The 27,708-nt window shown below is 39.0% G+C and overlaps 1 protein-coding gene and 1 long non-coding RNA gene across 6 annotated transcripts in view; one reads left to right on the top strand and one right to left on the bottom strand.

The window, feature by feature from the left end:
- CDC14A (cell division cycle 14A) overlaps window positions 1–27,708 on the top strand; it is a 123,682-nt gene that overhangs the window by 51,206 nt on the left and 44,768 nt on the right. For all 5 annotated transcript variants that reach the window (XM_042463034.1, XM_042463035.1, XM_042463033.1 and 2 more), the window contains 7 exons: window positions 11,597–11,663; window positions 12,622–12,684; window positions 15,859–15,946; window positions 17,834–18,064; window positions 20,051–20,189; window positions 24,257–24,416; window positions 26,657–26,772. In XM_042463034.1, the coding sequence (XP_042318968.1) occupies window positions 11,597–11,663; window positions 12,622–12,684; window positions 15,859–15,946; window positions 17,834–18,064; window positions 20,051–20,189; window positions 24,257–24,416; window positions 26,657–26,772 (864 nt within the window). The remainder of the gene's footprint in view (window positions 1–11,596; window positions 11,664–12,621; window positions 12,685–15,858; window positions 15,947–17,833; window positions 18,065–20,050; window positions 20,190–24,256; window positions 24,417–26,656; window positions 26,773–27,708) is intronic.
- LOC121928403 overlaps window positions 21,945–27,708 on the bottom strand; it is a 33,974-nt gene continuing 28,210 nt past the window's right edge. Inside the window, exons 2-3 of the long non-coding RNA XR_006103501.1 lie at window positions 24,247–24,437; window positions 21,945–22,183 (exon numbers count right to left, since the gene is read on the bottom strand). This is a non-coding gene — a long non-coding RNA (uncharacterized LOC121928403). The remainder of the gene's footprint in view (window positions 22,184–24,246; window positions 24,438–27,708) is intronic.

Raw genomic sequence — 27,708 nt, 5'->3', positions numbered from 1 at the left:
GCAGAATTTAAACTAGTAATCCAAACAAAAGTTACTAAAATAAAACCATTAGTAATAGCAACATAAAACACTCCAATATGGCAGCAAGCATCAAAAAACTAATTCTTAAAAAAAACTGTACTGAAATATAACAGCCTAAATCTGTTGTCCACACTTATAAAGTGAAGAAGACTGCTGGGTCTTCCTGAATAATTCCAAGATCTTAATGCTACTACAGAAAAGATCCAATCCCAGATTTATACATCTTGAGCTGTAGGTCAGAATGACTGTGTGAATGACATTCTCTTAATACATATATACTGTACTCTGTGTGTGTGTGTACACACACACACACACACTGTATTAGTGTTCAGATAGATCTGGTTTGATTTACTCAATGACCTGGAAAGTCTTAATCTGCTTAGAAGTTCAGACATCATTTCATAAGGACTGCAGAAGCAAAATACTGCCAAAGTATAAGTATCACACTTGATCAGATATACCATGCAGCCAGGTTCAAACCTCTATGCATGGTGGAAAGTGAGGGGGATGCAAGTTAATGCTGGCTGAAGAGATTAATATTGCATTGAGGGCAGTTACATTAGGTTCTTAGTCAAATCATTTTATCACAGCCAGACATTCTAGCTTGCAAGATCTCTTGCAGTGGAATGTGACTAAATTTATTTCACATTGAAGAGCAATTTCCATTTAAATTGTTCAAGTCCTTATATTGCAGAATTTCTATATGTAAAAGTGCATAAATTTCAGTTTATCTACCTGTTTTAATATACTGTCAGTATTTCAGATAATGCAATGTAGTGGTAGAGAAAGCTGCAGGGAAGCTTTAATGCAAGCAGGGCTTACCCTTCTTTGCTCTCTGTATTTTACTGTACTAGTTGTTGACTTCAACTGTGCCAGGCCACAGCAGCAAGCTAAGGAAACATTAATAGACACGAAGGCTCTCACCCCATGGTGGTGGTGATGGAAATATATTCATTTACCCTTTCTGCCCCATGTGGAGAAACTGGATGCCTTGGAAATAGAGTCTTCTCTATATAGGAAGAAAGCTTAAAAGATGCCTTACAATAAATAATGTTCATAGAATCATAGAGTTGGAAGGTACCGCAAGGGCCATCCAGTCCAATCCCCTGCCATGCAGGAAATCACATTAAAGCATCCCTGACAGATGGCCATCTAGCCTCTGCTTAAAGACCTCCAAGGAAGGAGACACCACCACTCTCTGAGGGAGTGTGTTCCACTGTTGAACAGCCCTTACTGTCAGGAAGTTCCTCCTAATGTTGAGGTGAATCTATTTTAGAATCATAGAATCATAGAGTTGGAAGAGACCACTAGGGCCATCCAGTCCAACCCCCTGCCATGCAGGAAATCCAAATCAAAGCATCCCTGACAGATGGCCATCCAGCCTCTGTTTAAAGACCTCCAAGGAAGGAGACTCTATCACCCTCCGAGGGAGTGCATTCCACTGTCGAACAGCCCTTACTGTCAGGAAGTTCCTCCTAATGTTCAGGTGGAATCTCTTTTCCTGTAGCTTGCATCCATTGTTCCGGGTCCTGTTCTCTGGAGCAGCAGAAAACAAGCTTGCTCCCTCTTCAATATGACATCCCTTCAAATATTTATACAGGGCGATCATATCACCTCTTAACCTTCTTTTCTCCAGGCTAAACATCCCCAGCTCCCTAAGTCGTTCCTCATAGGGCATGGTTTCCAGACCCTTCACCATTTTTGTCGCCCTCCTTTGGACACGCTCCAGTTTCTCAATGTCCTTTCTGAATTGTGGCACCCAGAACTGGACACAATATTCTAGGTGGGGCCTGACCAGAGCAGAATACAGTGGCACTATTACTTCTCTTGATCTAGACACTATATTTCTATTGATGCAGCCTAAAATAGCATTGGCCTTTTTAGCTGCCGCATCACACTGTTCACTCATGTTCAACTTGTGGTCTACATGGACTCCTAGATCCCTTTCACACGTAGTTTCATTCAGCCAGGTGTCACCCATCCTATATCTGTGCATTTTATTTTTCCGCCCTAAGTGCAATACCTTACATTTCTCCGTGTTGAATTTCATTTTGTTAGCTTTGGCCCAGCTTTCTAGTCTATTCAGGTCATTTTGAATCTTGATCCTGTCCTCTGGGGTATTAGCTATTCCCCCTAATTTAGTATCATCTGCAAATTTGATAAGTATGCTCCCAATTCTGTCATCCAGGTCATTGATAAAGATGTTGAATAGCACTGGGCCCAGGACAGAGCCCTGTGGGACCCCACTGGTCACTTCTCTCCAGGATGAAAAGGAGCCATTGTTGAGCACCCTTTGGGTTCGGCCGGTCAACCAATTACAGATCCATATAACAGTTCCTTTGTCTAGCCCACATTTTACAAGCTTGTTTGCAAGAATGTCATGGGGAACTTTGTCAAAGGCCTTACTGAAATCAAGATATACTATATCCACAGCATTCCCTTCATCTACCAAGCTGGTAATTTTATTTTATTTTCCTGTGGCTTGCATCCCTTGTTCTGGGTCCTAGTCTTTGGAGCAGCAGAAAACAAGCTTGCTCCCTCCTCAATATGACATTCCTTCAGATATTTAAACAGGGTTATCATATCACCTCTTAACCTTCTCTTTTCCAGGCTAAACATCCCCAGCTCCCTAAGTCGTTCCTCATAGGGCATGGTTTCCAGACTCTTCACCATTTTAGTCGCCCTCCTTTGGACACGCTCTAGTTTCTCAACATCCTTTTTTAATTGTGGTGCCCAGAACTGGACACAATATTCCAGGTGGGGCCTGACCAAAGCAGAATATGTGAAGTCAAAGGCTTTCATGGCTGGCATCCATGGTTTTTTGTGGGGTTTTCGGGCTATGTGGCCATGTTCTAGAAGATTTTCTTCCTGACACCACAGATGCTGGCGAAACATCAGGAAGAAAATCTTTTAGAACATGTCCACATAGCCCGAAAAACCCACAAAAAACCAAAGCAGAATATAGTGGCACTAGTACTTCCCTTGATCTAGACACTATACTTTTATTGATGCAGCCTAAAACCGCATTGGTCTTGTTAGCTGCTGAATTGCACTGTTAACTCATGATCAATTTGTGGTCTACTTGGACTCCTACATCCCTTTCACATGTAGTTTCATTCAGCCAGGTGTCACCCATCCTATATCTGTGCATTTCATTTTTCCGTCCTAAGTGCAGTACCTTACATTTCTCCCTGTTGAAGTTCATTTTGTTAGCTTTGGCCCAGCTTTCCAGTCTATTCAGGTTGCTTTGAATCTTGATCCTGTCCTCTGGAGTATTAGCTATTCCTCCTAATTTGGTGTCATCTGCAAATTTGATTAGTATGCCCCCAATTCTGTCATCCAAGTCATTGTTAAAGATGTTGAATAGCACTGGGCCCAGGACAGAGCCTGTGGGACCCCACTGTCACTTCTCTCCAGGATGAAAAGGTGCCATTGTTGAGCACCCTTTGGCTTTGGCCAGTCAACCAATTACAAATCCATGTAACAGTTACCTTGTCTAGCCCACATTTCACTAGCTTGTTTGCAAGAATGTCATGGGAAACCTTGTCAAAGGCCTTACTGAAATCAAGATATACTATATCCACAGCATTCCCTTCATCTACCAAGCTGGTAATTTTATCAAAGAAAGAGATCAGATTTGTCTGGCATGACTTGTTTCTCTGAAAACCATGTTGACTTTTTGTGATTATGGCATTGCCATCTAGATGTTCACAGATTCTGTGTTTAATTATCTGCTCTAGAATCTTTCATGGCATTGATGTCAGACTAACTGGACGATAATTGTTGGGATCCTCTTTTTTCCCCTTTTTGAAGATGGGGACAACGTTTGCCCTCCTCCAGTCTGCTGGGACTTCTCTTATTCTCCAGGAGTTCTCAAAGATTATTGCCAATGGCTCCGATATTACATTAGCCAGCTCTTTTAATACTCTTGGATGTAGTTCATCAAGTCCTGGAGATTTATATTCATTTAGATTAACCAGGTATTCCTGTACTATCTCTTTACTTATTCTGTGCTGAATTTCCCCTATTCTGTCCTCTGTTCCATTTTTCTCAGGCTGAGCACACTTTGCCCTTTCTGAGAAGACTGAAGCAAAGAAGGTGTTGAGTAATTCTGCCTTTTCTCTGTCTTCTGTTAGCATTTTGCCATCTTCTTCACGCAGTGACAGAATGCAGTGCCCATCAGTCAGCACAGCTGTGCCTTATAGATGGAAATTGCAGTCCAACACTAAGAGAGTTATGCTTCTCTAGCCCTTGATCTAAAGGTTGAATTACCTTTTTAAATCACTTTTTTTTAGCAGAGACCGGTGTTTCAGAATTCATTGCTGGAAAGTTGCTCACTAATATCAAAAGCAACTGACAGAAAAATAATCTGTTGTTGTATCTTCCGTTCTAGTATAATGACTAAGTATTCCCCTTAATCATAGTAAATAAAGAAAAAGGAGTCCTTAATAATGTGTAACATTTCAATATTGTGATGCAGTTCTCTTCAGTGAGATCATTTGATTTTTAAATGACTTTTTTGTTTGTTTGTTTGAAGACTTCATTACCCACTTGCAAACATTCAGTTCTTGTGATGTAATTTGATTCCCTCCTGGATATAATGCTAGCAACTAGCCTGCTGTACAAAAGAGGCTGTGTACAGAGGATTTGTACTGTGAAACATAATGGTAACCTTGCAAGACTTGTTTGCAGAGGATATGGGTGTCTTTCTGACATGTTTTACTTCTGTGAGCAAGAAGCATCTTTGATACCTTCATTTTGTCTGTTAGATAATATTACAAACTGAATGGGTTAGATCACTTGAATGGGCTCACTTTTATCTCAGATTATAAGAAAATAAAATTTCTTGCTGGAGGTTAAAAGATAATGCTGTAACAATAATGGTGAGTGCTTCCCAGTACAGTATGGGATAGAATTCTGTCTAAGCAATATAACAGGCCAAAGGAATGCTGTTTCACAGTTTCTCTCTCATGAGATGTCCTGTTATTAATGACGAGTGCGAAAGTAGCACCTACCAACCTTCCTATGTGGAAGAATACTGAAAAAGACTTTGAAGATTATCACACAGAGGAGGCAAGCATTTATGTTGTGGCTCTGGTTTATGTATGTCTCTTGTGCTCCATTCCTAGGGGAAAGAACAGAAATACTGGATTATCAAATGAAAAAAACACACATTTTTTTGAGTATTTCATTGTAATTAAGAAGCTTTGCTGTCCAAATACTGTACAACAGAGATTCTATCTGAATAGTTATAAATATGATTTTTAACATTGCCCTTGTCATTGAAAGTAATGATTTCTATTTTTCATTTGGGATATAATCATTCTCTTTCAATGTTTGGCAAATTTTTTTTAAAATATATTCACTTCATTTATAATCTTAAAATTATTATTATTGGGACTGACTGTTTAGCCAATATTTGCTGGAAATGAAATAACCTGGATAAAAAAAATTAAATGGCAGTGGTAAATATATTGCTTATTTTTAAAAAGCAGAAGAAAAATGAAGGCAGATGGCATTTTAAAGGTAGCAGGGCAAAGGACTTTAAGTAATCATTTGTGCATACTTAGTCTTCTACAGTGTTAGAAAATACTTGTCCTTTGAATGCACTTCCTTATTTACATATTTGCCTATATAGATATTTGTTGCTGTGGAAGGGATATATGCTGTATCCATAGTTTTGTTAATAATTTACCACAAAAACATGCCAGAACTTGCTGGGCTTTTAAGCAAAGGAAACTAACAATAGTTTCGAGGGTGATAGCAAGTACATTTAAGCTTCCAGAAACTGAGGAAACGTTGTAATGGCAGCGCTTTTGTGTGTTTTTTAAAAGCTGGTCTTGCCAATCTTTCAGTGATCATGAACATGAGATCTAAAATGATGCTAAAAACTCTTTCCAGTACCCCTGTCTCCCATGTGCTGGTTATTACAAAGCAAATCTCAATTATCTTTTATAGAAACCAAGGGAGGAATTTGGATAACAACACATTTTCTTGGCAAAATTTGTTCAGATGAAGTTTGTCATTGCCTTCCTCTGAGGCTGAGAGAAGGTTGCCCAAGGTCACAACTTGCTCAAGGTTACCTAGTGGATTTCCATGGCTGAGGAGGGGTTTAAACCAAGTCTTAGTCCACCACTTAGACCACTTTACCACGATGGCTCCAGAATAAACAGCTTTATAATTCTTCATATGTTTATTAGATAAAATAATTAGTTTATGTAGTTGCAGTCATTATAGAGGTTTACCAGATCACATAGACTTTTTCAGCCTACCTGCATTGTGTTCTACAAATATGACATAGTCTAGGCTTATAATTTTATTAGAAAGAACCTTTGCCATGCCTGTAATGCACATGGTAATTGTAATACAGGAGTGAGCAACTATGTGGGGGGCAAGAGGCAATGCCCCCTTAACTTCCTGTCACCATTTTGATAGGAACTCCAATGAAATCAGACATGCTTGGGAATTGTGGCTGTGTTTCAGTGTGCTTTCATGCATGGGGGGAGTCTACTGGTATGTAATTTTCAGGTGAAAATTGCTCAAATATCATGTGGTTTTAAAAATATTTGCGGGACAGTGCACATTCCTAACAGAAACAGATTGGATTTTCAGGGGGCACCTTCCTAACACAACTTCTGTGCATTTTTCTCTCTATTGTTCCTCTGGTTAATTGTATATCATATTTTATTTCTGTTTTTGAGCATCAGCTTCCCACCAAATGACTGCTTTCAAGTTGTTAATACTAGAAATCTTGGAGCTTTACCGCATTGGCTCCTTCCATTCCGTTCTGAGCACAGAACGGAAGGAGCAGGGATGAGTGCAGAACAAGTGGGGGACGGATTTTACCGCACGCACCTGTCCCTCATTCGTTCCGTTCCCCCTCTCTTCCGTTCTTAATCCGTTCCAGAGGGGGAAATTTTTGAGAACTGTTCTGAACAGTTCTCAAAAAGCGTTCCCTCTGGAACGGAATAGGCAGGGAAGAGAGGGGGAACGGAACAAGTGAGGGACGGGTGTGTGCGGTAAAATCCGTCCCCCACTCGTTCAGTTTCCTGCTGGGCTGGGCCGAGAACCCGGTGCGATAAAGTTCTCGGTGTAGAGACCGTTTGGGGGGGGACTGTTCTGTTAATCTTTCTACAGGGTTGAGAAGCTGTCAGTAAGAGGAAAAACCCATCCACTGTGGATAAAATCTCAAACTACAATATAAAACATTGATTTGATATCAAAGTAACAGTATTAAGTGACATAATCGGACTTATCCAGCTGAGTGAATAAACGGCTATTGTCCACACAGGAATGAAGTAATGTGCAACTAGTAATGAAATCTCTTTCCAAAAAAGGGCAGTAAAAGACTGTAGGAAATAGCAGGAAATGACTTTGTTTGGTTACGTTTTAGTTAACAGCAAGAGCAATATAAAACGTGGCACAGCCTCCACTATTTTGGATTGCAGTGAAATACTGGTACTGTTGTTATACTCAATACCTATACAAGGACAAGGAATAACAAGTCATCTGTAGCTTTTTCTTCTCCCTCTCTCTTTTCTTAACACTGAATTTCCCCATTCCCAGAATCTCTAGCAATCATAAGAATATCTTGCACAATGTCTCTTATCCTGTTGGCATGATCACTATTCCCAAAGTCTACAGACAGTGTAAGCATGTGTGTGGTCCAGAAAGCAACATTTCACATCCAAAGTCACACACATTCTATACTGAGAAAGGTTGAATTGTGGTTTTTACACACAGATATGTGTTTCATCATCAGTGCTATTTCTCTTCACAATCACAGAGAGAAGTACCTAGCGTAGGATAGGTGTGAAGACTGCACATTAACCTGTGCTACCCTGCCCCTTGGCTTTTGAGATCCCCCCGCCCCCAGTTATTGCTTATCTTTATCACTGGCCTGTTACAGACAGCCAAAATAAAGCTGCTTCGAGTCACAGTGGAGGTATGGTGTTTCAATGATGCATGTGTCCTAAGAGTCCAGAAGCCGCACCAAAGCCACGCTCCGGCTGTAACAGGCCTTACTTTGTAAAACAGAAGCTAAGATACTGAATTCAGCAGACTGCACAATTCAACAGAAGAGGCAGGTAGGGCCCTGTTCATACTGTCTGAAACCTGTGTGTCTGTATTTGAAAAAAATAGTTTAGTTTGCTTTTAACATTAATTCGTAAATATGATTGGGTGGTGCTGATAAGTTTACTGTAACCTTTGGACACTTAACAGCACTTAAATTCTAGTGATGACCAGTTGCATCTCTGGAAGCTGAAATGGGGTGCAGTTCAGCCTTGGCCTTAAGAGTATAAAATTTAGAAGATGTGTTTGGAAAAGCTATTAAAATGTCTGGTCAACTGGATGACATAATTTTAGAATATTTTTCATAACAACACTTAAATCCATTACAGTACTGTATATGCCATCTTAGAAGAGGCGTCTCCCCTGTTCTCTCTTATAGAAGACAATACCTTTTGTACAATAATGATATCTACAACTTAAGTACCTATCTTTTGAATTGATTAGAAGTTGTGATTAATGTATTTGGTATTTGCATCAGGATCCAACAGTAGACACTATGCATGCATGCATGCTTGTGTAACCACAAACTGCCAAGGAAATGTGTTGTTTGTTTTCCATCTTCTTTAGTTATGGAGGAGGATACTTTCTATGTGAAATGTTTGTGATTGGTCTGTCCTAAGGCCAGAGATTATTAATAAATAGGGTGCCTTCACAGTGTTCTTTAATATGTAACAGTGCCAACTCTGATCAGGAAGACAACAGCTCTGTTTTGGTAACAAACTAATATTTCGCAACCAGTTTTAACTGGTGTTACAAGGAAAATTTCATTAACTCACAGAGGAGGAACAGGTGTTATTACACTCCAAATTTGTCTTTTGAGGAGACATATTCTACATACTCAATCAGGAAAAAGTGTGATAGCCTCTCCAATTGCAATTCATTGTCTCTAGAACAGGCCAGAACAACTTGGCAGTAGGTCGGGGCCAAAATAAAATAGGCTAAACTTCTTTGGGCTGCAGATAGATTTTTGCGGCTCACTTTCCAAGTAAAGGTATAATTAATAAATGAACTATTTTAACAATTAATTATTATTAATTAATAATATTAATAAATTAATAATAATAATAATAATAATAATAATAATAATAATAATAATAATAACAACATGATAATTATAATATCAATAATAATTCTGTTCATTTCCTCCTCTGTCCAGCCCTTCCTTTGGGAGAAGGCCAAGCAGCAAAGGAACCTTGAGGGGTGAATGTCTGCCTGACTTCCTTTTCCTCTGCCCAGTTCTTTCCCAGGACAAAGTTGGGCTGCAGAGGAGTCCCAGGGCACACGCATTCACTCTTCCTCCTCTTCTGCAGCCTATCTCTTTCCCAGGAGAAAGCCAGGTGTTGGAGGAGCTTTGAAGTCCTTGCTGGTCATTTGAAATACTTTAGTGGGCCACAAGCAGCCTGTGGGACATATGTTGTGCAGGTCTGCTCTAGATGGATGGGAGCCTGATGGTCCAGGGCAGAAGGGAATGGGAAGAAAGTTCCATTACAAATGACAGGACACTGTTGGATTTAGCTCTTGCTTAGAGATACAACCTTACTTAGCACAGCTAATATTATATTATAATATTATATTATTAATACTGAACTATATCTGAAATTAATGTGCTATATTTTTTGCTTATTGAGTTAGTGTAGACTGCCTTTGCATGTCTGGGGCCCAGGATGAGTGCATTTAGAATTAAAAAACAAACCCAGTCAGACTTCTAAGTGCAGTAATGGGCAGCTGGTATCACTCTCATGGGGCTCTGTGAGAGTGAGAGTGACAGCGTTGTGGTCACCTGTTTGGAGGTGAGTTCCAACCAGTGATTTCTTTCCTTGGACAAGGGGATTGCTTAGAAATTTCATGAACGGGTGGGGGGTTGGGGAATCAGAAATAATTTAATCTGCTCATCCTGCTTTACGTAAGCCTGATAGACAGTAAGCCAGCAGCCACACTTTCTTTTCTTTTCTGCTTTAACTACTTTTGTAACATCATTTGGATTTATTGGATTAAAAGAAATCTTGGTGACATTAGTGCCTGGGCGAGTTTCATATTAATGAATGCCTTTCATATTAATGTGACAGATTTTGAGGACTATCTCCAAAAAGCTTTAAGATTGCAGATTGAAAAAAGAAAGTCTAATAAAGTATGTGCAAAGAGGGGAAATAAAAAATTCTATGTGAATAAAGAATATCGTATTGTGAAATAATGAAGTAAAATTTAAAATTGGAAGAGTAATTATTTTTGTAAACACTTTGAAAAATATGGTTGAGAAAATGGATTACAGAAAGAGACCAGTTTGTTTTGAGAAAATGGAATTGGCTGGGGGAAGTATCTAAATGGATAAATAATCTGTGGATATGGAGGGCAGCCTATACTATTTTTGACCAGGGAAATGAAGAACTGACATCTTAATTCAGGTTGGATGTGTTGCTCACAGTCATCTTTTTTAAAAATCTTGTATCTGTCCCCCAACAGTGTTGAATATTATAAAGTAAGCAAAATATTGAAATAATTGTTGATCTATTTGTTAAGTGTTTATAAGCAAATGCAGTAGCATGTGACAGCATATAGGTTGTAGCCTGAAAACAAAATTCATTTGAGTTTTACCTACCTTCTCTTCTTGTTACCTCAACTTTCTCTTGTGCCATTCTTCCTTCTAACCCAGGTATGGACATTTCCTAAGGTCTTAAAGCAGTTGCATACCTTACTGGACTCAGAGGGCTCTGTTTTCTGTAGTCGCATCACACAGTTGTTTTAATTGCTGAGGAAAAAAACACATAGGGACTAATTTCCCTAGACTTTAGGGGTGGCTGATGTAATATAGACCCAGGAAGTTGTGTATTTCAAAGTTATAAGTGCCTAAAGCAATTCAGCCATTCCCCCCCTCCCAAAAACCATTAACTAAATTGTTCCCAACAGTCTAGAGGGCATGGGGTTATATAAAAGCTTTAAAAATTAAAAAGGGGGGAGAGTATGTGCCCCTCCTAGTGTGGCCTGTGTAGGCCATGCTTTGCCTGTTCTAGTAGGTGAAGAATGCTGTCCCTTGATATAGTTGCAATAAAGTATATGTGAGATGTGGCTACAGGGATAGTTTGATAAGCATGATTCCATGCACAAAATATTAGCACGTGAAAAGTTCAGTTACTTCCATTTAAAAACTCATACTGTTGATATTTTAAATGAAGAAGGGTATCTTCATTTAATTGCAGAGAGATGTCTCTCTCGATCTCTCTTGATGTCTCGCTCAATCTCTCTATAATCTTCAAAAAGTTTTAAACAGAGAATATTTTCTCTCTTAATTTTTAGGTTTTAACATTCATCTTTTAAAATGTGTGCAACATTCTTGGAACTCTTATGGACTTAATGGTAGTTTATACATTTTAGAAATAAATACATAAACTGTTGAGGTTCAAATTTTTATATATCTGAAACCTAAAATATTTCCTGCTACCTTTTGCTGTGAAGTATATGTATGTTTTGTATTCACTTGGGATATTTTAATGTTCTCTGTTTATAGGGATGCCTCATTTGGAAATTGTACATACAATCTAACTATTCTGGACTGTCTACAAGGAATAAAAAAGGTAACGTAGTGCAATGGGAATGTGAAACAGACCTGAACATACACACACAGACAAAAACACTTGCAGGAGGTGGTACAGTATTACCCCCATATTTGCAGGGAATAGGTATTCACACTTACTGCAGATAGTGAAAACTACAGATAATGTCAAACAACATTTCCAGCAGAAGTTGACCGTAGAGTCACACTGGAGGACCTCCAGATGCCTAGAGAGGTGGTCTACAGGCATCTGGAGGTACTCCAGCATGACTCTGTGGTCATCTTCTGCTGTAAATTGACCATAGAGTCACACTGAAGGTCCTCCAGATACTAGAGAGACCTTTTCCCCCCCAGACACAGGTAAATTAAACTGCAGGTACCAGTCGTACAGATATGGGAATTGCACTGTACTTTCCCTTGGGTCCTGTTCAACTGTTGTGAGCATCCTATCCAGTATAAACAATTTTTTCACGACCCACAGAGACGAACCTTCTTTCACAGATCAGTGAGGCTGTTGTACCAGCAAACTCTAGTACTCAGTTTGGAGGATATGTAGGTTCTGCTCTTATGTCATATGTTGCATTTGCAACCATGTTTGTGTAGCATTGCATTCCCTCCTGAGAGCAGAACATAACTGTGTCTCAATTCATTGTTTCCTTCCTGCCCCCATTCCTTACAGAACCAGTGTCTGGGTTGGGTGAACTGTTTTCCTTCTCTTCTTCCCTCTGTTACTTCAGGCTAGATGCTGGGTTGTGGCAAAGTGCTGGTTCTTCGGGACGTAGAGTGAGTTAAACCTGTGAAAGAGGGACAGCAAATATTAATTAGACAATTTCAGTGAAAGTTGTTAAGAACAGCTTGTTTATTATAAGATACACATCTGAGTATACAGTTTAAGATGGTCATTGAAGATAAAAATGTCAGGTAGCTCTTCAGATGGTAACCATTATTGCATGATTTCATGAAAACTTGTTTCTTTCTAGGCCTTACAGCATGGATTTGTTGACTTCAAGACATTTGATGCAGACGAGTATGAGCACTATGAGGTTGGTTTATCTTTTGAATTAATATGTTTGCCCAAGTTCAAGCATTAACACATTTTATACACAGCTGTATCTCTTTTGATAAGTAACTTTGAACTTCTGCTAGATTGGAGGTGTTGCATGTGTTGCTGCTATCTTTGTTGTCTTGCTCTTTCTTTATAATAAAAGGACCAAAACACAGAAATGTTTAGAATTTCAAGTTCCCCTAAAAGCTGTCTAATGTGATCAGCAGATAACATCTTCAATGAAGTGATGTAAAAGTCATTCTTAAAAAATAATGTATTAGAACTAAATAAACAAAAGGGAGAAATGCTGGAAAGCTGTGTCTTCTGAACATTTGGCCCATATTAAGAACCATTTATCTGGTACTTAGCTTGTGGCATCTGTCTTGCTCCAAATTAAGAGCTGTTTTATCGCCTGACATTTTGATGTTTTGTCTTTTTATTGGGCAAATAATATCACTTCTGTTTGTCACAAATGGTGTTCTATATATTCTTAATGTGAAAATCATTGTTTGAATAGGCTACTTGAAAATGTGTGTTTAGTACATGCCCAGTCACGTTTCTCTAGCAGTAGAGTTAAATGGGTGGATTAACTAGTGATTACTGTATGAAACCCTTACACTGCCTATTAAATATTAACTTCTGTAGTAACTTGATTAAGAATCTGGAATTTACAGGGATTTCTACCCATAGCATTAACTTCCAGTGGAATTGCTGGGAATTAATTGCTCATCTTTTCTGTGCAATCTATTTACATTGATTTAAAATTATTATCTTCTTTCCACTTCTGCTTGTACAACTTGTTAAGAATGACAATATTACTTCATTAATATTTTTAAGTTCAAGCTTCATCCTGTATCCAGACCAAAATACTGTGGCTGGGAAACAAAGAGCTACCTCTCACTTCTCCATCACTTGTTTTGACTAACAATCTACTTTTGGCAGACCAGTGAAAATAGTGCCCTTGAGGTACATTAGAAGGCATAAGTGGAAATAAAAATATGATTTGATATCAAAACAAGTCCGTCTTAACAGTGGCATTGTATTCTACCAATATAATCTAACATCTATCTGTGGGGTATATTGGATCCACAATGTTAACTTAATTTGTAAAGAAATTTAGAGTTCTTTAAGGGAAAAAGGCATATAAAGGGGCAAGCTAATATCTGTTTTGTGAGGGGAAAACAACCCATGATGTGTGCCTGTAAAAAAGGGACAGCTCATTGATTTGGGCAGTCTTCATAGAGTTTTGCAGTATTTTTGGGTTGCTGGTTTTTCTTCGAACGCAAGGAGTGTGTGTGCTTTTTTAAAAATAGGAGCACTCCAGTGCTCTTAAAATGGTAAAATGTATTATACAGGGATGATAAGTTAGTGTCCCTGCCTTGTTATGAGACCCTGCATGTGGGTTAGATCTGGTGTAGTTGCTCTGTTAATGCTTGGCGCGTTGCAATCAAAGAACAATCTCTTCTGTAAAAGAACACTTTTTCCACGAATGGGAAAACTTACATTGGATCTCACCCAATGACATCATCAGACACACATCTATCTATTTTTCATAGTGGTTTGCTTGCCATATAAGGGAAAGATTCACGAGAGTGATAGTTGGTCTGACAGCAATTTTACATGTGCAGGAAAAATGTATCAAAGTAAAAATAAAAATAAAATAAAAATTTTATTTGTATACCGCCCTTCCAACGATCAGGGCGGTGAACAGCATATTAACAATAACAGTACAAATACACCATAATACATAAAAATACAATACATCCATATTAAAATCAAAATTAAAACCCCATCAGCCAACCACCATTGTCGTCGGAGGGGGGGGAGACCAGCTGGAACTTCATTCGGGGAATGCAGATTGAAATAAGAAGGTTTTAGCTCCCTTCTAAACTGGGCTAGGGAGGTGGCCGAGCGGAGCTCTATGGGCAGTGTATTCCAGAGGGCCGGGGCGACGATGGAATATGGCCTCCTCGTTGTGGAGGCTAGTCTAGCCCCTGGGACCCTCAGTAGTTGCTGCCCAGAAGTTCTGAGGGTGCGGGGCGGAATGTATGGAGAGAGGCGGTACTTCAGGTATCCTGGGCCCAAGCCATGTAGGGCTTTATAGGTTATCACCAACACCTTGTACTGTGCCCGGAAGCGGATGGGCAGCCAGTGCAGATCTTTAAGTATAGGTGTAATATGACTGGCCCTGGAGGTACCAGTGACCAGTCTGGCTGCCATATTCTGTACCATCTGTAGCTTCCGGGTATGGTATAAGGGTTGCCCCATGTAGAGCGCATTGCAGAAATCCAATCGAGAGGTTACCAGAGCATGTACCACTGTTTCAAGGTCTCTCTGGGCCAGGTAGGGGCGCAGCTGGCGAATAAGCCGAAGCTGATAACAGGTGCTCTTGACCGTCGCATTCACCTGAGCTGTAAGGTGAAGCGGCGAATCAAGAAGCACCCCCAGACTGCGCACGGAGTCCTTCACAGGAAGCGTGATCCCGTTCAGGACAGGTGGAACAACCGCCATTCCTGGACCAGGGGAACCTATCACAAGTACCTCCATTTTCTCTGGATTCAGACTGAGTCGGTTTTCCCTCATCCAGCCCATGTAAATTGTTCTTAATTTTGGCTTCCTGTAAAGATTAGTTTTGCAAGCATTAATTATGTGGCAGACCTCCACTGCCTTTGCCAATATTATAAAGAAACTAATTGTTTGCCTGCCCCCACTGATGATTCAAGAGGTAACATGGTATAGTAGTTTGACTGCTGGCCTATGACTCTGAAGACCAAGGTTCAATTCTTTGCTGTGCCATGGAAATATTGGGCATGTCACACTTTCTCAGCTTTATAGGAAGGAAATGGCAAACCTCTTCTGAACAAATCTTGCCTAGGATCACCTTAGGGTCTCCATAAGTCCCAATGACTTGAAGGCACACAACAACAAGAAGTGATGATTCAGTCAAAGAAAACCAAACACTTCTTCTGAATGTAGCAGAAATGCCTTCAGCAAACTGGGGGGGGGGGGGATATTTCCAAAGAATATATTACCCAGAAGTTAATTTTTATTATGTCCATACAGCTACCTTTTATGTGCCAAAAACCTGCTTCTAAAGCCTTTGCAAAAGATGACATAAAAACTGTGGGGAAAAGGGGTTTTGAAAAAAGATTTTGCTTTTTATTTTCTGTAGCGAGTAGAGAATGGTGACTTCAACTGGATTGTCCCAGGAAAATTTTTAGCATTTAGTGGACCACATCCAAAGACCAAGATTGAAAATGGTATGTGTTTTTTCCTTTTGCTTTTTCGGTTAAAATTTTTATATGTTTCATATGGCTAGTCATTAACTGGGATCCTAAAATCACATGTATTTAATCTAACATTTCATATTCACAGGATTATATTTGGTGACATATGGGAATGAATTTATTTATGTTGGAAGTGATTCCTGTGGTTTTAGAGCTTTGGTAGGTATATGAAGATGCTATGTGCACAGATGCCTTGTGGATGTACAGAAAGCTTAAAACAGCAATTTTGTCTATGTGTGAACATTTCATCAGGCCCAGAAATCAAACTGTTTTATTTATGCATCTTGCATAAACTTTTCACAAACTTTCAATTACCCTGGTAGTTGACCATTTCTGTGAAGCTGCTTAAAAGAAAATGTTGGAGGGTAGTATATAAATAGGATTGCCATATTCCAGTCCCTCATATCTAATTTACATATGCAAATCAATATAATTCTGCATATTATTAATCTGCATTCTGATTATAAAGATTCAACATATTAATCATTGCACTTTTTCTACCAGCAGAGTTCTCATGCCATAACAAACTACAGTTCCCAGAATTCCATAGGATTGAGCCATGGCAGTAAAAGAGGTGTCAAACCGAATTATTTGTGCAATGCAGATGCATCTCTTTTCTCCTTTCCTTGCTTGCTTTCTGATCCTGTGGCGGAAAGGGGGAAGGAAATGGAAGAATAAGGTGGCAATGCTATCCCTGTGCAGTAGCAACTGGGGCCTGCAGGGCAGGATGAGGCTCCTGCCAGTGTCACTTCTTGCATGGTTTCTTGCTTCATCACCACTGCCACATTTTCACCTACCCATCAGCCTGTGACGAAGGAGAAACCCGGGATTTACTGCTTCAATTGGCCTAGCTGGCCAGGAAATTTTTTTAGTCCCTTCAGTCTGGAATTTTCCAGGTTTTCTGGAACAAATGGGAATTGTGTGTCTCTTGTAGTCAGCTTGATCAATAATTTGCCTATAGTTGTTTGAGACTGCTGTGGTTTCTGAGCACTTTTCAAAGGCAGCCACACAAAGAGTATGTCACAGTAGTTTCATTAAGATGTAATTAAAAGATGTGTCACCATGGCCAGGCAATGCACCCGGACTGTGAGCCCGATTCTTCAAAATGTGTATAACTCCATCCAGCAAGAAGCTGAATCCTTATTATCAGATCTACCCAATCCTGTTTTATATATAAAGGCAAAGCTAAAGGTATTCTCCATTGACAAGATTATCATGTCCGACCATAGACTTTATATAGAGAGTTGCAACAGTGCATTGTGCCTTTCCTCCCGATGTTGTACACCAACCTCTATTGTCCCCAGAATTGCCTGTGTGCTATCTAGGGATGATGGGAGTTGCAATTCCATATCTGAAATGCTGTGTTTCCCACATCTAACATAGAGAAAGAGTATATATACTTCAGTGGACACCTTGATAACACTTAGCAGAAGCAAATAATAGCAAACCAATCATGGTTATTATGCCTAAACATTGACAATTGTAAATAGTGCCCCTCTAATAGTCTGTCTTTTTTTCATGTTAATTGGGCAATTTTGGTAAGAAGCAGAGTTCTGCTCTACAGCCAATGAGAGGGGGAAAGGGTTTGTTTTTTTATTACAGTTTTAATTATCAGAACCATTAATGGTGTTATCACTCAGAACCATTAATATGTTGTGACTTTGATTAAAATCTGTTGGCTCAAAAACTAAGCCATTCAATTTTGAACACTTGGGCAGACTTCTTAGTAATATTTGTATTCTTTTCAAAGGATATTGATTACATGAGTGTGGTATGATGTAATAAATTACTTTTTGTGAACAGGTTGTTTTCTAGATATTGCATTTAAATACCCAAGCATTTTTCCTCTTCTTGTTATAGGCTACCCTCTCCATGCACCCGAAGCCTATTTCCCATATTTCAGAAAACACAACATAACAACAATCATAAGACTCAACAAAAAGATTTACGAGGCCAAGCGTTTCACCGATGGTGGGTTTGAGCACTATGACCTATTCTTCATTGATGGAAGCACGCCAAGTGAAAATATACTGCGACAGTTTTTGAGCATCTGTGAGGAAGCAGAAGGTGCCATAGCTGTACATTGCAAAGGTAAGTTTTAAAAGCCTAAACAGCATTTCAGCAGTCCTGTGTGCTGGTATAATTAGGAATATATACCCAGGTTTGAAAACCACATCCCCAGATTTTATTGCCACTCTGAATAAAATAGTCCAAATTATACTTTCTTCCACTCTAGTTTTATGTTAAAATTTTTATTGTTCCTGTTGCATTTTATGTAGACTCTTTTTTATTCCACTGAGTGATGCTGTTGCCTCTCTCTTCTTTTTTTCTTCTTCTTATTAATGTTTTTACTTCACTGTTTTTAAAAAGTTACCTTGTAGACATAGAACACAAGCATCCTTTTTCTTGTGGGATAATAATGCTTTTGCCATTTCTCCATGACGTTTCCCACAATTCCATAAAAAAACAATACAATTATTCTATTTGAAAAATAGGAATGTCACAATATAATAGGTTTGCCTTTTCTTTTTCCTTGCCATAGCCTCTTACTTTGTTCTCAGAAAGCAGAGATCATATTTTTTGTTCATTTTCTGTTTAGAAGACCAATAATTTTGTCTTGCAGGATCCAAAGCCAATCCAGTGTGCAGCCTCTGTTGCATTCTTCATATCTTTGCAAAGGCAACAGGAAGGGTGAATGAATGAACATCCATATTCTCATAGAATAGGGGTGTACAATTGGAGGGGCATGCAACCTTTGATTGTGCCTTGTTCATACCCTGAAGCTAGCTGCTTATAGGAGCAGTTATAACAGCTATCTCAGTGAAAGTTGCTGCCAAGTGCAAGACCTGAGATGTGAGGGTAGCCATTTGTTTGGATATGTGTGCATTCTGTCATGCTGGCATGATCCTCAGTCCCCCAACTTGATATCAGAGGTGGCCATCAGGTCCAGAAATACTAATAAGCAGCCTTGTAGATGATGCCAAAACAAACTGTTTCCATCTTAAATGCTTAAGCTGACCATATTTAAGAAAGTATGTTTTATAGGAAGATACTTCTCAAAGTACAGTGGGCCCTTAGTACCCATTGGGTTTTGGTTCTAAAAGCCCCATAGATACCAAAGTCTATGGCTGCTCAAGTCCTATTATTTACAGTAGTGTAGTAAAATGGTGTCCCTTGTATAAAATGGCAAAATCAAGATTTTGATTTTTGGATATTAAAAAAAAATTAAATTGTGGATGGTTGGCTCTGTGAATATGGAGGGCTGGCTGTTAAGCTGGTGAAAGAAACAAGAATTATAGCATTGGACAGTAAGCCTCATACAGCTGTGTTAACTGAAGATTCCTTTCCTTTAAAGAGGTCTTATGCCCATACAACACTCATAATCTACAACCCTAAAAACACATTCTGGATAAGAATGCATCCTGAGGAAATTACTTCCAGTAGGAGAGATTAGGACAGTTATCTGTCTTGTTGGCTGTTTCATTAGAAGTACATATTGGGAAGTGCTTTATTCTTAGTAAATCATGCAGTTAACAATAATACAAAACTGTAGCTGAATAAATGTAGGATCAGTCATCATGCACTTTGACATTGCTGGTGTCCTTGTTAGTGACAGCCAGTGACATGTGGCTTTTTTTATCCCATGTTCTGAAATTCTTGCATAGAAGAAATGACCCTACACATTAAAAGGAAGAGGAGAACTTAATAAATTGGTCCCTTGTCACACAACACGTGTAGCTCTGTCTTAACATGTGCCTTCAGTCTGACTTTTTTAAACAAAGCAATGGGATGGTGGTCAGCAGAACAAGAAGACGTATGCTCTAAATTATCCAGGCAGGAATAGAAAGGGTACTAGAGGTTAAGACAGGCATTAGCAAGGCTCGGAGAGATCTCGCAGGATGTTTGCTCTGTGACAGGCACATGATGCTTAAAATAGATTCTGCTAGTGTTCTTTTTGTAAAACATGATACAAGGAAACGGCTTTATGGAATATTAATAAGTGTTCTTCAATTTTCTTAGAGGTGTGTAGCCTTATGCCTACGATCACTTTTTATGTCTTTGTTTCTTTTACTGTAGCTGGCCTAGGAAGAACTGGAACACTAATAGCCTGTTACATAATGAAACATTATAGATTTACACATTCTGAAGCCATTGCTTGGATACGAATGTGCCGACCAGGTTCTATTATTGGACCCCAGCAGCACTTTCTTGAAGAGTAAGTACAACACTTGTGATTCACTCACTTCTCAAAATGATACCTGTTATGGGTCATTGTATCTTATATACAAACCAGATTATACGGTGGCTTTCCTGGAATTCTCTAAGGTGAGATTCTTTTTACAGTTGCTGGTGTAAAATTTCTTGGGGTAGGTGTGGGCAACTGTGTTTTCAGCTCTTAATTTAATGTGACATTCAACATGTGAACCATATACTGCCTTCAGTCTGTTAGATGTGAAGGCAGTCTTGCTCAAGAGAAAGGGTAGGAAAGCCAGGAGCAATAAAATGAGACATAATGAAGGAGTTAATCTTCTGGCTGTGCCACGTGACCCTTCACATATCTAGTTCATCTACCCACAAGTGCTAAAAGACATTTTTGTTCAGAAAAACTTGGAGACTGGAGTCATGCACATATGTACCAGCACTTCCTCTTCACCACCCTGCAATTCCTTGGGAGAAATAAAACTTGATGTGTGCATGTTTTTAGCACAGTTGTACCATTCATCGTTGAAAGCTAGCACCATCTATCTATTCATATTCAATGGGAATCAACAAATACATTTTAATAAATGAAGAACATTTCTTGCAATAACTAAAAACAGTGTTCATCTTAGCGAAGAAAAATGATTCAGAATAAAGTTAATATGAAGTCTGTTAAACAGTGCTTTTTGAGTTGCTTTTCAGTACTTGTGTCACTTCCTCCAGACACTGGGACATTGCTGACGTGGGGAGGAGCCCCAGCATGGGTCATGAAAAGCCTTTTTATTCCTCAGAAGTCATGAGACATGACCATGACTTCAGCTGTATATTTGCATGCACTTGACTCCTGTGTGTGTAGTCGCCTGTTGTGGCTAGGCACACTGAATTATAAGATGCAGCTTAATACTATCGTGATCTTCATGGTCCCTTTCCCTGAAAACAAATTGCTCCATTTATAACGCAGCAATAACCAGAAATTACAGTAACCCTTACGTTGTAGACAGCAAATTTACAAGATGTATATCATCTTAAATTATGTCTAGTTACTGAAATGCATAAATCTGCATTAGATCATATTGATTTTAGCAAGATGAAATGTAGGGTTTAATTTCCTGGAATCAAAACATGAGCAGATTGGTAAATCAGCTGAGGAGGAGGTTTGAGTATTTATCCTCTTTGCTAAAGGTCACAAGTTTAAATGCCAGAGACAAGCAATAACAGTTTTATCACAATTGTTTCAATATTAGAATTTCAGCTGCTTTTGAATTTTGATGCTGCCAACGTTTTGTAAGCTTAATACAGTATAGTCAGTAAAGTTAAAATAATAACAGCAACAATGATAATAATAATTCCAAACCATTATCGATATGGGCTGTTTATAGTCTCTCCCCACTCCCACCCCGAATTATTGATCAAGTGGATATAAAAAATGCTTTTGCCACAGAGTAGGTTTTGAATTGAGGGGTCTGTAATCCCTCTTGTAATGAAATATACACATTCCCTAATTTGAAACTTGACTATGGTCCAAAACACACTGCAGAAATAATCCAGTTTAAGACTATTATAACTGCCCTGGCTCATTGCTAGGGAATCCTGGGAACTGTAGTTTATTGTGGACCCAGAATTCTCTGACAGAGAAGGCTAAATGCCTTGCAAAACTGCAAGTGGTCCCAAACTGGAATATTTGTGCAGTGTGTTTTGGATCTATCTCGACATCTGCTTCAGTTCATTGTGATAGCCGAGATGGTCGTGTTGCTATGTGTGAGCAAAACAACAAAGAGGCACATCCCATTTTTAGACTGATTTGTTTTAATACTATCTTTTGTGGATTGCAATCCCTTCTACAGAATATTCTTGGAAGGGAGTATGTATTTGAGAGAGGAAAATGTATGGCATGCATTTTAAAGTTCTTTGAGGTAGCTGTGACTTCAAATAGTTGAGTGGAGGTTCCATTACAAGGATGGTTCCTGATCAGTGGAGTAGTGATTTTATTGGCAGCTCTTTATTATTAATCTGAAAAACAAATGGCAGAAAACAGTTTTAAACCAGTTGTTCACATGCACATGCGTGTGAAAAAAGAAACTTAAAGGACAAACAAGCTTCCTTCATATTTGCAAGGGATAACTCACCTTTCCTGTTATTATTTGTGTGTATGTGACATGTTTTCCCAGCAAGTCCTTCCAAGAGTTAACTTGGCTTGCATCATCAGCAGTGTAATCTCAGATCACTCTTAATTATACTGGATATCAACTTCCTCACTCTAAGCAGGAATACTTTTTTCAGCTTTCTAATCCTGTTCTCTTTGTCAGTTATATAACCTCCCTATGGGAGCTTTTCTTTGAATCAAAGTATGTGGATAACACTCTTTATTTGGGCTCATTGCCAGAGTTGTCACACTTCACTAAGCAAAACTGCAGGAAAAGATTGCGCATGGAGGAAAATAGTATAATTTAGAAAAGCTTGTTTTTCATTAGGGAAAGTAAAGGCAGTGATTTCTTACTAATGCAGCTTTGCTTCTTTCTTTAAAAACAACCTTTTTTAAACCCTTCTGTTTTTCAGAATCTAGTTAGATCTTTTCTTGAAAATTTGGCTTGAGGTTTTCAAATGGTAAAAACAGACGGCCTTGATGGGGCGCCTTGGAGCTTCAGCATTTCGGCTGAATTGGGGCTATGGCAAACAGATGTGCAGCCCCAAACCAGCTAGCTTCCTCTTCAAATAGTAGTGGAAAATATCTGCTCCTGTTTGAGGCAGAAAAAAGTGGCCCCTTTGCCTCTGAAGCCAGCTTTTTGCCGGTTCCAGGGCATGTGGCGTCTAAACACCATACCCCCAAGCTGGATAGAAGCTGTAATTGCCGGTGCGGTTTTTGTCCGGTTTGGGGGCATGGCATGTCTAAGTGTGAGGCCGGCTTTATCAGGCGGTCTGTTTCTGCCCAATGTCAGGTGTCTGATCTGTACTAAATATACCAAACATCTTGATTCTTAACAATAGTATGTAATTATTTCTGTTAGATTTGGTGTATTTGCATGTTGGAGTGTTGAAAGTGCAGCTTCACGGCCATATTTTGCCCCTCAACTCCACTCTTTCAATCTCAAAGCCTCCCAAACTTTTTTGTAAAAAATGTTTTTGTTTCTGCTTATTTGTTTGTTTACAATTTTCCACCCCAAATGTACCAAAGCTATGCATACAAATAGTGGTTTGATTTCCTAACACTACAACTTGCTCAAGGATCTTTGTTATGGTCAAAAATTTGTGAAAAATAGTGACTGGAAGTGGCATGACATCACTTCTGGTGGGCCACAGTGCACCAGTGTGGCCCACAGAAGGTATAAGAGTCCTGGTGGCGCAGTGGTTAAATGGGTGTACTGCAGCTACTCACTCAAAACCATAAGGTTGCGAGTTCAATACCAGCAAAAGGGCTCAAGCTCGACTCAGGCTTACATCTTTCCGAGGTCACTAAAATGAATACCCAGATTGTTGGGGGCAATCAGCTTACAGTTGTAAACCACATAAGCCCGAGGGCAGGGAACCGTTTAATTAAAAAGATTGTATGTACAGCGCTGTGTAAATTTACAGTGCTTCATAAATAATGGTTAATAATAAGTTCAGTATGAAGCGGTATATAAATCAAGCTGTTTGTTTTTGTTTGTTTGTGTAAGAGAAGGGGAAAGGGACATTACCCATAAAAACCCCCCCCACCCCCTGTATACTTCATTGCAACCTCCTGCTTTCTTTAATTCATGGGTTTATGCCCAATTTATTTAATTAACAAAATTTAAAGGGCAGAAAATTATTTAGAACTTGTAAAGGCATAAAAAACACTTGACTTAAATTTTGTTAATTTCTTAGGCTATATTTTTCTGACAATACTTTCAGAAAACACATTGAACACATTGAATAAAATACATTGAAAAAAATAATAGCAAAAGGACTTATAGATTAGAAGATACTTATGAAGAAAATTGTATCTCCTATATTATGTGATTTTTCATCCTACAGTATATGTGGCAAGCAGTTTTTATTAGAGTATTAATTTTACTATGGCTCTGACGTGGTGGTAATAATTTTGTATTTCTTACTCTTGAACAGAAAGCAGTCAACGTTATGGATCCAAGGAGACATCTTTCGCGCCAAACAGAAACCGAGAGGAGTAGGTGAAGACAGCGTGAACAAAGTTCTGTCTGGCTTTGATGATATTTCCATCAGTGGGACGTTAAATAAAACAGAAAATTTGGATAGATATGGAGAGGTAAAATTTCATTGGAATTGTCTGTAACATACAATTAAAAAGCAGTACTTAGCTATTATATCTAACAGTTATTATAGAACTTTTGTATGTTTAGTGTATTTTATATAAAAGTGGACCAGTGTTTGCGGCAAGCCTGCAAAACAGTATAGGATTGTTTTCACTACATTAAAGATTGGGGAGTAGACTGAGTGTACAGCTAGTAAATTCATAGAATAATTGAGAGCTGAGTGTCATCTGTGTGCTGTTAACACTTAACCCCAGCTTGCCAAATTACCTCTTCTAGCACTTTGTATAGATCCTTAATAGCTTAGAGCAAAGATGGAACTCAGTGGGATCCCATGACACAAGTCTTTCTACTTACCCCCTACAACTTTCATTCTGGAAGAGATCTCTCAACCATTATGCTATCTATCATCTCACATCCTGGATTATTTTAATTCTTTGCCAGCCAATACAGTTGGCCTTCCATGTACATGGATTCTGCATCTACAGATTCAACCAACCACACTTTATTTTTATTTTTGTTAAATGCCAAAAAGCAAATCTTGATTTTGACATTTTATATAAGGGACACCATTTTTCTACGCTCTTGTATATAATGAGATTTGAGCATCCATTTTGATAGCCACTGGGGATTCTGAAACCCAACTCCAGTGGATACCGAGGGCTTACAATATTAAATAATATTAGTTTTCTAATTCATACCTGACAAGAACTAACCAAGATATGGACACCATGAATGGAGTAGTAAGGATGGAGCATTTCACCATGACATTTCTTCCTGCCTTTATGAACCATGGAATGATTATGCAAACATGTTTGTGTTGTTTAAAGTTTTGGATACCATTTTAGAAGAGATGGGAAAACAACACTGCATTGCCACACATATGTTAATTCTTGGTTTATAATCTTTAATGAGCCTTTTTATATTGGCTGATCCCAGGCTTTGGAAATCCCTACAAAGAGTGACCAGGTTAGTTCCATTTCTGCTGTTCCTTCTGCCAGAAGGCAAAGATATTTTTATTCCAGCAGGATTTTTGCATCTAAGCTGATTTACTACTGAAGTGGATTTCAGTCTGGTTGCTGGTACTATTTGATGCAGTTCTCATTCTACCCCCACCCCCCAATGTGATTTTCTTTGAACTGGACATATTTAATTGATGAGTAATAATTTATGAGAGCCAGTGTTGTGTAGTGGTTTGAGCACTGGACTAAGACCCCGGAAACCAGGGTCTGAATCCTGGTGTGGTCATGTCAACCCACTGGGTGACCTTGGGCAAGTCACTCTTTCTCAGCCTCAGAAGATAGCAATAGCAGTCCCCCTCCCCCTGAAGAAACTTGCCAAGAAAGCCCTATGAACCCAACTTTAGGGCTGCCATAAGTTGGAAACATCTTGAAGGCACACAAGATCGACAGATGTTTATGCAGTATTTTATTTGTATTGAATAAATACTGCATAAAATGCAAGCAACTTTACAATGTTTAATTTTGTTATTGTTAGTTTTCATGAGCACTAACTTTAGTCAGAAATTATTTAATAAATAATTAAGAAATGGTACAAGCCCTGTTGGAATAGACACTATTAATACCACGATACCTCCTTGAACACAACCAATCTTTTCTGGGTTTTTTAAAAAGCTTGATAGGATCAGGTGTAGTTAGTATTTGGGAGGAAGCCCACCTAGGAAAATGGGAATCTCCAGATGAGACTAGGAAGAATCCCTGCTGAAAACTCTAGGGAACAGCTGTTACTCAAAATTGACAATACTAGGCTAGGTAGACCAATGGTCTGAGTCTGTATTAGGCATCCTCTCATATTTCAGTCACAAATCCTGAAGTGATGGGACTATATTGTGCTTTTTGCTTTATCCACCTGGGAGTGTGATATAGGATAAGTCAAAAGGCGATAGAGGGCAGGTGTACTTTTGCTGTTTTTACCTAAGTTTCTGTTCTGCATTGACTGATTGTCAGCTTTTACATTTCAGTCCATTAGATGTGGTACTTTTTCTGTTTCTAATGTAAATATTTCTATTAAGGTATGTGTCTATTGTAGGATATTGTGAGGAGTGGTGACATGAACTTATGCATTAGTTGCCCAGTACCAGTAAGTAATACTGGCTCAGTGTGGCCCAAAAAGGAAGGGTGATGTGACTTCTTGGTCAAATAGTGAATCCTCAAATAAAATATACCAAGTGCTGTTTCGCATACCTTTAATTTTATGAATTGCAATTATTTTCCAGAATGATCTGGACAACAATGCAGAAGTAGAGACTAAGAATGGGATGACTCAGGGAGACAAACTCCGTGCCTTAAAACTTCGGAGACAGCCACGTTCAGCTACAACAGGAGCTCTTAGGTAATTGATTGACTTCTCTGTTTGTGTCCCTTGGCATTGCTTTGATGACTAGCAACGATATTTTTGCAATTATTTTAAAGCTCCCCTTGTGTGGCATTGAAATACTATTTTTATTGTGTTATTGGGGGATCCCTTTCCTAAGGGATCCGTGGAAAGATGTGACAAAATGACATAGCACCCTATCCAAATGCATGGTAAAGAGAAATGGCTGGTAAAGGTAAAGGTTTTCCCTTTAACAAGGTTGTCAAGTCATGTCCGACTGTAGGAGGCAGTGCTCATATCTGTCACTTAAACCGAGGGAGACAGCATTATCAAAGACTACTTACTCTGTGGGTCACGTGGCCAGTATGGCCGCACAGAACACTGTTACCTTCTCACCAAAGTGGTACCTATTTATCTACTAACATTTCTACATGCTTTTGAACTGCTGAGTTGGCAGAAGCTGGGACTAGTGACAAGAGCTCACTTCATTGCATGTCACTTGGGCCTTGAACTGCTGACATGCCGATCTTGCAGTCTTCAGAGTCAGCATCTTAACTGCTGAGCCACCACGTTCCTGAATGGCTGCTAGAATATGCTTATTGTTGCTGCTGCCTGTTGTAATGGTGAAAACATTTAAAAATGCGGGGAGGGGTCAAGGGAAGAAATCTCTGCAGTTGGTTCTGCACTATCCCCACCCCCAAATTGGTAGAAGTTTCTTCAGTAAAGTGAGTGGCGGCTTATATCCCTACACTTTACATCATTCTTTCCCTTCAGTGCCTTAAAAGTATCACCCCAAAAGTTCCCAGCAGCACTTTCATCATAGTACTAAATAGCTGTGCATTGCTTAACGGTGACCCCTATTGTCAGACTTTAAGAAAAGTTGGAACTCCTTTTAAGATTGTAATTTATGGGGGCAATGTTTGGGTAGGGTTTGTTCCTGAGCCTCAATTTTGT

Source organism: Sceloporus undulatus, chromosome 4 (genome assembly GCF_019175285.1).
Source record: "Sceloporus undulatus isolate JIND9_A2432 ecotype Alabama chromosome 4, SceUnd_v1.1, whole genome shotgun sequence".
Lineage (NCBI taxonomy): Eukaryota > Metazoa > Chordata > Lepidosauria > Squamata > Phrynosomatidae > Sceloporus > Sceloporus undulatus.
Note: the sequence above shows the minus strand (reverse complement) of the source record. Positions and strands in the feature narration are given on the sequence as shown.